Source organism: Anabas testudineus, chromosome 10 (genome assembly GCF_900324465.2).
Source record: "Anabas testudineus chromosome 10, fAnaTes1.2, whole genome shotgun sequence".
NCBI classification, from domain to species: domain Eukaryota; kingdom Metazoa; phylum Chordata; class Actinopteri; order Anabantiformes; family Anabantidae; genus Anabas; species Anabas testudineus.
In genome coordinates this window covers 9,720,787-9,733,805 of record NC_046619.1, presented here as the reverse complement: position 1 = coordinate 9,733,805, position 13,019 = coordinate 9,720,787, and the positions used below count along the sequence as shown (strand labels likewise).

General features: G+C 42.9%; 1 protein-coding gene across 1 annotated transcript; it reads left to right on the top strand.

Moving 5' to 3' along the window:
* Positions 1 to 3,631: 3,631 nt before the first annotated feature.
* LOC113160701 (BTB/POZ domain-containing protein KCTD16-like) lies at positions 3,632 to 12,775 on the top strand. Its single transcript, XM_026358086.1, has 2 exons — positions 3,632 to 4,489; positions 12,061 to 12,775. Exons 1-2 carry the CDS (start codon positions 3,655 to 3,657, stop codon positions 12,510 to 12,512), a joined length of 1,287 nt encoding a protein of 428 aa, XP_026213871.1. The 5' UTR covers positions 3,632 to 3,654; the 3' UTR covers positions 12,513 to 12,775.
* The last annotated feature ends 244 nt before the right edge of the window (positions 12,776 to 13,019 follow it).

The following is a 13,019-nucleotide window of genomic DNA, read 5'->3' as shown; positions in this document are numbered from 1 at the left end:
GGAGCATACAACATGTACATTGGCAGTGTACAACTGGTGCTCATCTTAGGTCAGCATTTGTCTCCTCTTACAGGACTGTCCATACAGCTGCTCAGTGTCGGGCTCCACTGCATCACAGCTGTTCATGGAGCTGACAGACAGACAGACAGGTGGCAGTGAGAGTAATATACAGTAGCTGGTGGAGCATACACCACCAAATAATGGTACGTTGAGTTAAAATGATAAAGACTGAGTACACTGCTGCTATGTGCTATGATTTCACTTTTGCTGTATGCAAATAAAAGAAGATGACTCATTGTGGACTAACAAAGGCTAAGAATGTGTTGCAGTGCGATGTTGGGTATAAACATAGATTCAGGGACATTTCTTTTGTGCTCCTATACATCACTTATTTCTATGTTAGTCTGCAGTAAATTTCTTTTTATATGGTCCCAAAATTTTATACGACACAACTGACTTATGCAAAACTCGGTGGTGATGTATTGATGTAAATGCCATGCAATAATATAACACTGCTTTGCAATCTAAACTGCAATGTAATGTTTGAAACAGCATGATGTAAAAATAGTTGCTAATCAAAAAGTTTTTTTTCTTATCAAAGTTTATTTATTAACTATGTTTATTTAAAAAAAAAACATGGTAAAAGCCATTCATTATATACTGACACAACAGTCTTCTTATCTGCCTACTTAGTGCACGGCCCTCTAGGTGCGCAGGAGGACACCCTTTGTCACTGAAAAGGCTGCATTCTTTATTATTAACCAGTGACCTGTGATTAATGGATGACTTTTTCACTGCAATGCTGTTAAAATGAATGCTCTTTTTCAGTGGTATGAGGTAAAGAACATTTTATTTAACGAGTCTGAGCTATTTTAAAAAATGCTAAACTTAATTTACGATTTTATGAAAGCCAAAAACTGATCCTTTGACCACAGGTAAAATGTAAAATGAACATTTCATCATAAACCATGTACATCTTTTGAATAAAAAAATGAAAATGTATGACAAATGCAGCTGTCAAACCCACACTGAACTTACTGAATAATTCCAGAGTTCACAAAAACCCATGATTGTCAGTTTAATGTTATTAAAGATACAGATTTTCTTACTTCACGCTCAGATGAGAACCCACGTTGCCTTACATTATTCATGCTGAAGTTGCATGAAATTCAACCCCATCCAAAAGATAGAATCTAACCTGGGAGTAGCGCATGAACAGGAAATAAAGCAAAGGCAGGAGGCAGGGAAATTGGCTCTAATGGAACGATAAGTGAGATGAATAAGACACAGGGTTTATAGCACATATGGAGAGAGACTCTTTCCTAAGCAATGGCTACTCCGAGTTATTCTGTCATACTAGATACCAGGGAAATACCCATCAGCAGGAATTTAATGATGCAAACTGAGCCCATAGAATAATCTAGATTATCAACACCTAATGATATTAGATGTTATTCCTTATCTGCACAGGTGTCTGCTTTAATGTTAAGTTTATAGGATCCACAACGCGTAACAATATCATGTATAACCTGAGCAGCAAAACCTCACATCACAGAAAAAGAGATCAGTGGTATGCTCACTGTAGCTCTAAATCCCCACTGTTTGAATCCCACTCAGTCCCATGTGGCTGCTTAGCAACCCCTCTCCAGCACAATACACTCTGAATTAACAGGGTAAAGCGTGACCGCTGCCTCCTCAAAACCACAAGTCAAGGGTGCTCTCCCATCATCAACGCCTTCTCTCAGCACTGCAGCAATAAAAACCTCTGTTTTGCTACAACAGGGCTTCAACACATACACACACACACACACACACACACACACACAACCAAGGTGAAAAACAAATAAAAGCTGCAAAATTGTCTGAAACCCAGATCAGTTTCAGTGTTGCTGCCTCCATGTGATGTGAGCAGTGGACATAAGGGACCCAATATGATCATGAGCCTCTGAATGCATATTATCAACTTACTCCACTCCCACATATATCTGCTCACACAGTCTAAACAACGCAAGCTGCTGACCTACATATAACTGTATAGATGATATGTATGTGAGGGCATTGTCAAGCGTTAAATTCACTCTAGCATCTCATTCCTGCAAACGGGATTTTCCACCCTTCAGTCCTACTTGGCGTCAGTGTGGAGTGTACTGATGGCTCTATGACAAATTCACTGAGCGGGCCCTGAGCAATAATGTAGAAGTCCCAAACCACCCCCCCACCCCCCTATAATCCAGAATAAAATGAGTCAGTAATGACGGTTTCATCTTGGCGACTTGCTCTGCATTAAGGATGAACAACACATGCATTAATTAATTTAGTACTATAACACGTTACTACAGGAGCAGGATCAAGCAACTGAGAATAGAAGTGGACCAAGATCTCTCCATGGTGCTGAAATAGGAATGAACTCGGTCAAATCGATGGGATCAATGGAGGGATACATTTACATCTTCAGTCACAGCGGGACTGGGGGAAGAAGTGATTCTGGTGCCTGCAGGTTCAGTCGGCTGCAAAAGAGCGCAGCTGCCCACTTAATTTCAGCTAAATGTCCATGATGTTGGAGCCATCACGGACATTTAGATGCAGGAGGATTGAAAGTGTTATTATAGTATCCCGTTCACGTGTACTGTACTGTAGCTGTCACTGCCGACGAGTCTTTGAGCAAGACACCGACTGCATGGGACCTAACCTCATCCCCGCCTCTCGGGATAAGCGCGTCAGCAAAAAAAAAAAAAAAAAAAAAAAAAAGCGTTAAATGTAAATGTGAAAGCCTCTGTGGAGACTTAGAGGAAGGGATTAAAATCCGCAACGCTGGGATGTTAAAACTGCATTAGACCTGAATCCTCTCTGCCAGCAGCACGTCGCCTGTGGCAAGATCCGAAATTCATGAAATAAAAAAAAAAACAAAACAAAAACCAGCACAGATGCACCCACATCAGCCCGCTTCATGTCCATCGTCTGTAAATGTCATTTTCCTTTAAGATGATGTAAGACATTACTTCATGGGATGGTTTTTTTTTTTTCTCTCTCTTGTGCACAGCTTGGAGCAGAAATGATCTTAAACCTTCTGCTGGACCGAGCGTTTCCGCACTCAGCAGTTTGGAGAGATGTGCGCACAGGAGTCCCGCTTCCCTCCTCCTCTCTGCGGAGCACGTTTCAGCATCCCAGCTGTCAGGAGCGACACTCAGTAGCAGAATGACGGGACGCACGCACGTACTTCAGTTGATCTCGGAGTAACGTGTTTGAACTAGAAGTCAGGCGCAAGACGGGGAAGCTTTCCTCAGCAAACTTGCGAGAAAAATGTTTTTACTTCTTTTTTTTTTTTTATGGTGGGAAATTTCAGAGTGAAATGAGGATTACATTTCTTTGAAGTCCCAGTAATAACCCATCGCAGTGGATGTCTGTAATATGATGCTGGTTCTGATAATCGATTGTGTTCAAAAGGGATGCAACGTGGGCAGGCATTTTTACGCATGGCGTTAAAGGATATACTGTAGGCACACCTTGGGATTGTTTGTCATGACAGTAGATGCGAGGACTACAGCTTGAGTCGAGATCACGCTTTTTGGTCTGAGTGCATCAGCGCCATGCATCTACAGCCGACAAGCTGAACTTCTGGGACGTCGGCGCTCCGCGATCGAGACTTGAGATTAAATGCAAGATCTGAAGAAAATGAGCGAAAACTGCAAAACGCAACCGGCAAAGGAGCAAGACTCAGTGCAAAACCCTCCATCAGATGTTATTGAGCTCAATGTGGGGGGACAGGTGTATTACACTCGTCATGCCACCTTAACGAGCTTTCCAAATTCCCTACTTGGGAAACTGTTCTCTAACAAGAAGGGGTCTTCAAATGACTTGTCCCGGGACCTTAGAGGACGCTATTTTATTGACAGAGATGGCTTTCTGTTTCGGTATGTATTGGATTACCTTAGAGACAAGCAAGTTGTCCTTCCTGACCACTTCCCCGAGAGAGGAAGGTTGAAACGAGAGGCGGAATATTTTCAGCTGCCAGAATTGGCCAAACTTTTGTCATCAGATGATTCCAAACTATTTCCAGACGACTTGTACTGCAGTGATTTCGATGATGCGTCGCAGGGCAGTGACCAGAGGTTTTACCCTCCTTACTCCCTGGACAGGAGGTATGGCTACATCACGGTCGCTTTCAAGGGTGTTTGCGCTGCGGGAGGCAGAGAAAGTCAAACTGATGCCAAGGCCAAAAAGTCACCAAGGATCTTTATCAGCAGCAGGATTGGTTTGGCGAAAGAGGTTTTTGGAGACGCCCTGAATGAGAACAGGGACACGGACAGACCACCGGATCGATACACTTGCAGGTTTTACCTCAAGTTCAAGCACCTGGAGAGAGCTTTTGACATGCTGTCAGAGAGCGGCTTTCACATTGTGGCCTGTAATTCGTCCCTAACTGCGTCCTCCATCGGCCATTACGCGGATGACAGGGTCTGGTCCAATTACGCACAATACATCTTCTATCGTGAGTGATGGTTTATTACTACTACTTTCCGAAGTGATGTGTGAAGTGATGCGAGTTAAACTAGTGGCTTTGACTTTCAGAGGTCATGTAAACAACAGCCAAGTTACACAGAAACAACGCCCAGTGGACACTGAAAAGCGCCACACCCTCCCCCACATAATCACACCCAGTCCATGCAGAAACATCAGTATGTTTTTGGCTGAAGGGTGTTTTTGTCATTGAAAAGGTTTATCGACATAGTTTCCCATAAGGAAATAATTTTTAATCAACATCTTTATATAACTGAATTAAAAGGCGTTGTACAGAAACCGGTGTGTGTTTGCTCACATCACCAGGAGGCATGGTCGGGTTACAGCGCACCACCCCTGAATCTTTGCATGCCTTGCAGTGGCATTAAACTTCTGTTATGGGTCTGAGATAAGACGCAGACTTGCCCATGGGGTTCAAGGGAGTTGAGTCACAATGATGCTACACTTGAAGCGCCCATGCGTCATGCGTAAACATGGGTTGGCGTTCAGATTCTGCCAGCCCATGGGTTATGAATAATATAGCACTAGTGGGCAGCAACATCTGACATGGATTTGGCTGCATTGTCTTGAAAACTCTTGAATTCATAGTTTCATTAGTTGAAAATATGGTGCATTCCACTTTTTCCACAGGGAGGGGTTGGACCATATGGCTAATTAAAAAGCACTTTGGCACTGATTGGTTACTTTTAGATAAACTGAAGAAAACCCAGTTGGTGGGTCAAGGTTGGAGATGCACACCGGTGGGCTGGAGATAATATGACATATGGTTTGCTAACGATTTACCAAAAGCGTTGTCAATACAGGTTAATTATAACCGTGGGGTCTATATTGACCCGTAATAACTTCCAGCCAGGTAGTATTTTCCTGAGCCACTCAACTTTTTCGAGCAGCATATGGTGTAGTTGTTTACCCCGTTCCCCATTAACAGACACTGCCCTAGGACAAAGACATGGGACAGCAGGGGGAGGAGGAGAAGGAGGAAAGAGACAAGAGACTGCAATAAGTACAGCATTGAAGGATAAAAGATGCAGAGTCAGAAGAGCACACAGAGGGAAGGAAAAGAGATGGGGACTTTAAAGAAGCGTGCTGAAAGGAAGTGAAGAAGAGGGAGATGAGCAGATGGAGGAGAGAGCAGCAAAGCAGGAGGGATGAGGGAGTAAAAGTTGCATGAGACCTGGCCATGGGGAGAAAGAACTGAGGCAGAAAGAGGAGAACAGGAGCGAGGAGCAAAAATAGATTAAAGTATCAGACGGGAAAGTTCATCGGGTCTAAGGGGGCAGAGAGGAAAACATTTTGGGTGGTAAGACACAGAAGAAGAGGAGAGTTTTCATTAAAAGAGAGCAGACAAGGTGAGGCTGAAAGGAAATGCACACACACACATACACATCGAACATTAGGAGAGAGAGGCCTAGTCAGGATGATGGATAGACACATCAAAGGCAGACAGGCGTGAGAGCCCTTGCTTCACAGCCGCACAGCAGCCTGCATCCACTTTCAAAACTAATACTGTAACCTGATTCTGAATGTGGGACACTGGCTGGCCTAGGGCAGGTAGTCCTAAACTAAGAATGCATGTAGACAAGTGTACCTTAGGGGAGGCATGAAACAGATGTTCGTTATTGTTGTTTGTTGTTTTCAGGAGAACGTTTCACTGCTCTCTTTCAGCCCCCTTCCCTCCAATCACGTATGGAGTGAATCAGGGAGGCCGGCTTTGTGGAGAGTGTAAAAAGAGCAAGTCAGCAAAGTAAACAAATCGAGAGACTTTCTTCCAGCCCGTCGATTCCTTAGTGTCATTGATGCTGCTCTTCTTGGTAAATCTGTGAGCTGTTTTCTACAGACTCCACTGACTCAGTATTAGTGTGGATTTTCAAGACTGATCATTTTACTGCTCAGTATCATCTGTATTATTAGTCAAGGGTCTCATTCCCTCATTAATTTAAGATACTCTAAGACTAGAACGAATGGTACTCTCAGCAAAAGGGCGCTCTCCTCATGATGCTGCAGTGTCTGAGCAAGAGTTTTTGCACCTGATGGCAATGATGAATAATTCACATTTAACCAGGTATGACTCTTTCTCACTTTGAATAAACAATTCAGCCAGAGGGAAATATATCAAACCTGTGACCAGCACACGTTGGAGTGAATGTGAGTGAAAACAGGAGTTGGTTTAGACAAAAAAAAAAAAAGCAGAAAAGTACGTCAGATCAATTAAAATGAATTAGTATGCACTGTGCAGGTCATTTGAGTAAATCAGAACCAACCAATCATAAATAACTGTGAATTGTTTTCCTCTTAGACTTCATCTATAGCCGATCCTCTCCGGTTATTTGTCTAGAAAAATGTAGGTCATTTAGCATGATAGGGACATTTGCTTTTTTGATTGGCAGTGACACTGACATTATTGATGCAGTGATAACATCCCAGTTGGCGTTCGGGGCTGGTCTCCTTATTGCTAATTATCTCTGGGGAAAGATGAGAGTGCTGGCTAATTAAAAAGCAATCTGTGATCCTAAAATATTTCCTTGTCTGCAGTCATCCACTGAAGATTCAATTTAGATATATAAATGCTGACCTATTTTAAGGGCCATTTAAATACAAGTTATATTTTACAATAGGAAAAGATTCTTTCTGTCAGTATATACATGAAAATTACAATCGTCATGGGCAAAATAACATCAGAACCTACTTTGATATCACAGTGGCAGAGCACATTATCCTTGAACATTAGGTCTGGTAACATCAGAGACGGTTTCATCTTTCCACATCTGAACCAGCCGCGCAGCAGTGCATTGTCAAAATGGGACACACATACAGTAAAGTTGAAGAATGATTACGTTCGCCAGGTGTGCTCTGTTAATATAACGGCGCAGTCTTCATTTGGGTGCTGAATGAGGTGATATGTGCGATAAAAGCTCCTGAACAATGGCCACAAGGCAGCAGGGAGAGAAAGGGGAAAGTAATCAGTTGCTTGGGGTTTAATGGAGGCAGAGATTGGACTGTTCCCAGAGAGACTGGTCTGATTCTGGATGGATCTACAATGCCCACAAGAGATGGATGGTGCTCCCATGAATAACTCACATATATCTTACAGAGCACTGGGGCAGAAAAATGTCCAGATTTAGAGTATAGGCGCTTTCTTGGGTCATTTTTTTTCACTATAGTTGCAGAACCTTGTGCACTACCAGCAATACTGATGTCAGTTCAAGTAGACAACCTGGCTGACCTTGAGAGTAAATCTGAGTTTGTTGAAAGGATGCAAAAAGAAAAAAAAAAAACAGTTTCTAAAAATCACTCCTCTCTTCTTCATGTTTTTGTATGGATTTCTTCTTGCTGCTTGTTCACCACAGTATTAAAATGATCTCGCAAAGACTTATCTAGAGTGGAAGGATTGCAGCATTTCTGGTTAGGGACCCCCTCGTATAAAAAGTATGCTAATTTACACTAAAACTTGTCTGCGCTTATTTATTGGTTGGATTTCCCTGTAAAATACCGTAGAACCGCTGACTCACAAATCACAGATGCTGGGTGTGCCCTTGAACACACCAGGAAGGTGAGTTTACAAATGAGTCCCTGCTAGTTACTTAATTACTGAGAGATGATTGTGCACATATGACATATAAAAACACAACATATAGACATGGATGGGTGAACTGTGTTAGGCAATTTTATTTTAGGTCTCGTAATAAAATGAATGGAATCCAATTGGTAAAAGAAGAAATAATCTTAAAACCCGGTTTACAGAATTGTTCAGGCAGATTTTGAATTCGGGGATTTTGGTCCCTGTTCTGCTGTTGCTGCACAGTGTAGCTGTTTGAGAACAGGTATATTGGCTCTCTCTGTCTGACATCTAACACTTTAATGATCCCCCCAGAGGTACTTAATGGCTACTTGCATGGTGAAAGTCCTCAAATTGTGGGCAGTGTTGAAGACAGGGGGTTCCCCTGAAACTGAAGGGAAGGCTTTTTAAAGTAGTGGCTGTTTCGCTTTGACTCTGTTTGAGGGTTTGCGGCAAATGCACTGTATGCATGTGATTAGAGGTGAAAACGTTTCTCCCAAACAACTGAAAATGGATCCACGTTTGTCATTCTTTAAATATCACCTACTCTGTTCTTTCCTGCAGCTTCTTGAAGCATCATTTACGTGATGACAAGAGCTCTGCAAATGCTCAGGACAGCTCATCCTGCTTCATCGATGCTTGTGCAGTGCAGGGGTGTGTTGCTGGGTCACGGGACAGGCCTATAGGGAGAGGCTGATATAGACATTTCAATCTGTCTGTGCTGCTTGTTCACCTCCCTGTCAGGGAGACACTCAGCAGGCAGCCACCCTCCAACTCTAGAAAGAGACAGTGGCCCTTTGCTATTAACAATAAGTCAGTGAAGCTGTCAGTGCCGTCTTGGGAAGCAGATAATTTGGGCTGGGGCAGTCTGTGAGAAACTGTAAGAGATGCTCTGTGTCCTTAAATTAGGTCACGTAAAGCTTGTTAGGGCTCCGTGTCTTATTTCCCAACAGCTCCTTGTTATCACTGCTGCCGATGACGGTTGTTTCAGCAAAGTGGAGGTAATTCATACTGACAAATTCAAATATATGCAGATATAACTGAAAATATGATCTGTAAAAAGGATGGCTGGATTTCCCTCTTCTTGTAAGAAGGGCCACTGCTTTTTCACAGGCCTTTTTTCTACTGCAAGGACACGCTGGCCTAATTTGTGAGCTAACAAGCATGTAAACTACACTCTTCCTCGGGCAGTGGCAAAGTAAAAATTTGTGTCTCCACTCGTAAAAGCTCAACTCCCTTAATGGCTGCATGACACATGACTACATTTTTAACCTCTTAACCAAACTAACAACCATATACAGCATATATAGCAACATTTTGTTTATTTCCCAACTAAAGTCTTGGCCAGAAAGTATGTTTGTACCAAAACCATGCAGCACCCGAAGCACTTAAAGATAGGACCTTAAAGTGTTTGGGAAAATGCAAGACAGTAATGAAAGTGAAAAAAAGCATATGTTTATTTCATAAATTCAGATAGGAAGTGCATTTTTTTATTTTATTTCTGGTCTGAGTCAGACAGCTTGGATGCAAAATGCGGCTTTGCGTTCAAAACTTATTTTCATTTGTTTAGACTGAGGGCACAGTTCGCATCACTGCTTAGATTCAAATTTGAAAGGCAGACAGCTTTGGGTCACTCAAGTCTGAACGTGAAGTAAATTGCATTATTGCCTCTTGGATATATTCAATAACAACATGAAATTGCTGAGTGATATATTTTTCTTGTTCCTCTTCATTTATTCATTTTTGGCCTCTCAATTTTCAGCATATGATCGAGCCTCTCTCAGATTACATGAGAGGAGCACAGGGCTGCTCTGCTGCTAAAGAAATAATCATCAGGCACCCTTGATGAGTCATTTCAGGAGCACAGAGAAGAACAAACACACTAATATCTGGCAAGAAACCCACTGACATTTGGATTTGAGTTCGTCACAGCTCCCCTGCCTTCAATCCCCTTAACGTCCTACTTTTCTGCCATTTAAAACCTTTAAAACGTGTAATTTTATTCTAATATCCAGGATGAGACTCAACCGTCTCAGGAAGGAGCACAAACATCAGTGTTTCATTAGAGATGAATGGTTTGAAGATGCCCCGTGTGACACACCTGTATGTCTTTGAACAGAACTCGACTCCCTCGCTGTGTGGGTTATTTATGAGAAGTGCAGACGCAGCTCCAGTCTGGTTTGAGGGCCGAGCCAGGCCCAGCCTTTTACTGTGGTTAAAACGTGATCTCTTATACAGGCTGTATGGATCTGAGAAAAACACAATACAATCAATGCCTTCCCTGAAAAGATACCAGAGTGTATTAAACACACCCACTTGTTTAAATGTACCTGGGGATGACTGTGTCCTGACAAGGCTCTTGCCTCTGACCTGCCTTTTAAGGCTTGACACCAAACTAGTTTATCTAAAACACACATCTTGTGGTCGCCCTCTTTCAAGCACAGATGTGATTTCAAATTATACAATACATGGCAACATCATTTCCATGTCCACAAACCATCTCGACAAATTATTGTATACAACATAATGAAAGGTTCCTCAGCCTGTCAGTGGCTTTAATACAATTCATTCTCCTGCGTGGCCTGAAAATTTTATGATGCTATTATTGGGTGTTGGCTAGTTTCCTAAACGGGTTGCCCCTGTAGACCATAGCATCCATCCATTTAGAAACAATGTTCAGCCTCCCTCCTCCTGATTCTCCTCCCTAAAGCGCCTGCATCCATTTGCCTGGTGCTGCTCGTCTAGTGGATTCAGCTAGATTCATTTTCTGTGGGGGGAAATTGGTGCACTGATTGGCCTCTTTACTCATGGATTAGCCATTAAAAAGCTGTTAGCGACTCTCTCACTATCAGCCCGATGCAATCATCGCACCAGAGATAAGGTCATTATTACAGTATGTGCCAAGAGGTTAAAATGCCCCTTGAACTCTGTTCAGCATAAATTGGTGCATGCAGTGGAAGTAGGTAATGGACAAATTATTGCTTCCTCTGAGATATCAATGATATTGAGTCTTTATTATCATATTGGAAAAAGCCATTAGGAGGGTTTTAGAGTCTGTGTGCATGACTTTATATCTCTTACGCTGTTGTTTATATTACAGGGAGCACAGGTGTTTTCAACACCACATATTTTCTACCTGTTAGTATACAATATCTAAAGCAAGTAGAACAAGAAGACCATAGTTCTGGGCTATATTTGGAAATGAAAGACAGCTACAGTGTTTACTGTCTTTACTTGAACACTTCACAAGCCAGCGGGCTGTACAATACAGTATTTCTGGTTCATAATTAGCAGTGTAGGAGGATGTGAGGTGAGACAAGAGGTAGGTACAGAAGGAAAGAAGAAAACACTGCTAAAGTATTCTGCTTGTACCAGATTCACTGCTCATCCAAACTTCCTGATAGGAGGTCACGACACCTGCTGAGCTGCAAGTACACACCCAGTCACTGACCCGGTACTGTCACCACCCAAGATAAATTATTTCCAAATTATTTCTTGCGCCAAACTCCTTTTTCGACCGGGTTGCCTTCCTAAAGGTGGAAAGAACATTCCTAGACTTATTTGACTGAATGATCTGAAAACAGAAAATAATACGCCACCTCGTCGGCAGCCAGGTTACAGCTCTAATAAGAAACTGCCACAGCAAAGCAGATTGCTTTGGCTCCGAGACAAGCTTTGGAAAATGGGAAAGGTCTTTAAAGGAGCTGCACTGAGCTCGGTGGTTTTCCTTTTAGGCTCAAAGCAATATGTGCAGCCCACCAACACATACATAAAAATGTCTTTAAATACAATAGTATGACGCTGACATGGTTGTGTCATGGTTTGTTAGCTTGATCAGTAAAATTGTGTATTTTGATTAGTGCTGAAATCTGTCGACTGGGACTATTTAGAAGTGTTTTTGTGAAGTAGGGTCTTGCTGCAAGAGTAAATTTACTGCCTGTGGTTAAAACAACTGACCCGTGTGTCTGTGGGTGTGTGTTTTCTAGGTGGTCCCTCCAGGTGGTCTTCCTCCCACTGTGACTGCTGTTGCAAGAGTCACAAAAGTGAGCGTGAGGGAGAGAGTGGCACTTCCTTCAACGACCTCTCCACTTCCTGTTCTGAGACCCAGTCGGAGGCCAGTTCCCCTCAAGGAACCGTGATCTGTGGCCCCGTGAGAAGGCAGGCCAACATCCAGACGCTGGACCGCCCGATGCCTAAAGGTCAGGTTCACATGCTGCAGCAGGCAGAGATGCGTCGCAAGACCGACATGCTTCGTGTCAGAACCTTTGGGGTCCGGGAACGAGAAGCTGCAAAGAGGAAAGGGAACAAGGAGAAGATGACCCCCGAGCAGGAGTTGGAGAAATGCATCCAGGACTTCCGGCGCATTAGGATTCCTGATCACTTTCCAGAGAGGAAGTACATGTGGCAATCAGAGCTCCTGAGAAAGTATCGTCTTTAAATAGGAGTGTCAAGAAGGAGAGGAAAGGAGGAAGAAAGAGAGATGGCACTGTGGTATCGTGTTGCCATCTGTGAACAGTATTAAACTACATAGGCAATAGACTGCACCCTCTAAGACACATACTGTACTACAAAAAGAAACTATGGCCACTTTCCCGCCAGCATGACTAGCGGAGCACACACAGTACCAGGCAGCGTGTCATTGATCTGTAAAGTATGCACAGTGTTGTGTATGATATGCACATGTGTAAATCAGGTTCCTCCTGTTGGGGCTTAAATCACTAACCCTGCTCTCACCTCAGAGGGCTGGGAGCCAGGTGTACTAAAGGCTACTACATCACTAGTTGAAAGCAACAAAGCAACCTCAGGGGCAACATCATCTCAATTCATCAACCTATCACATACTGTATGTGCATTTGCCCACAATAGCTGTTTTTTAATGGATGTACCCAGATGGTGCTGTGAGTTAACAATGGAATACTATACTCCACTGATAACACATATACTT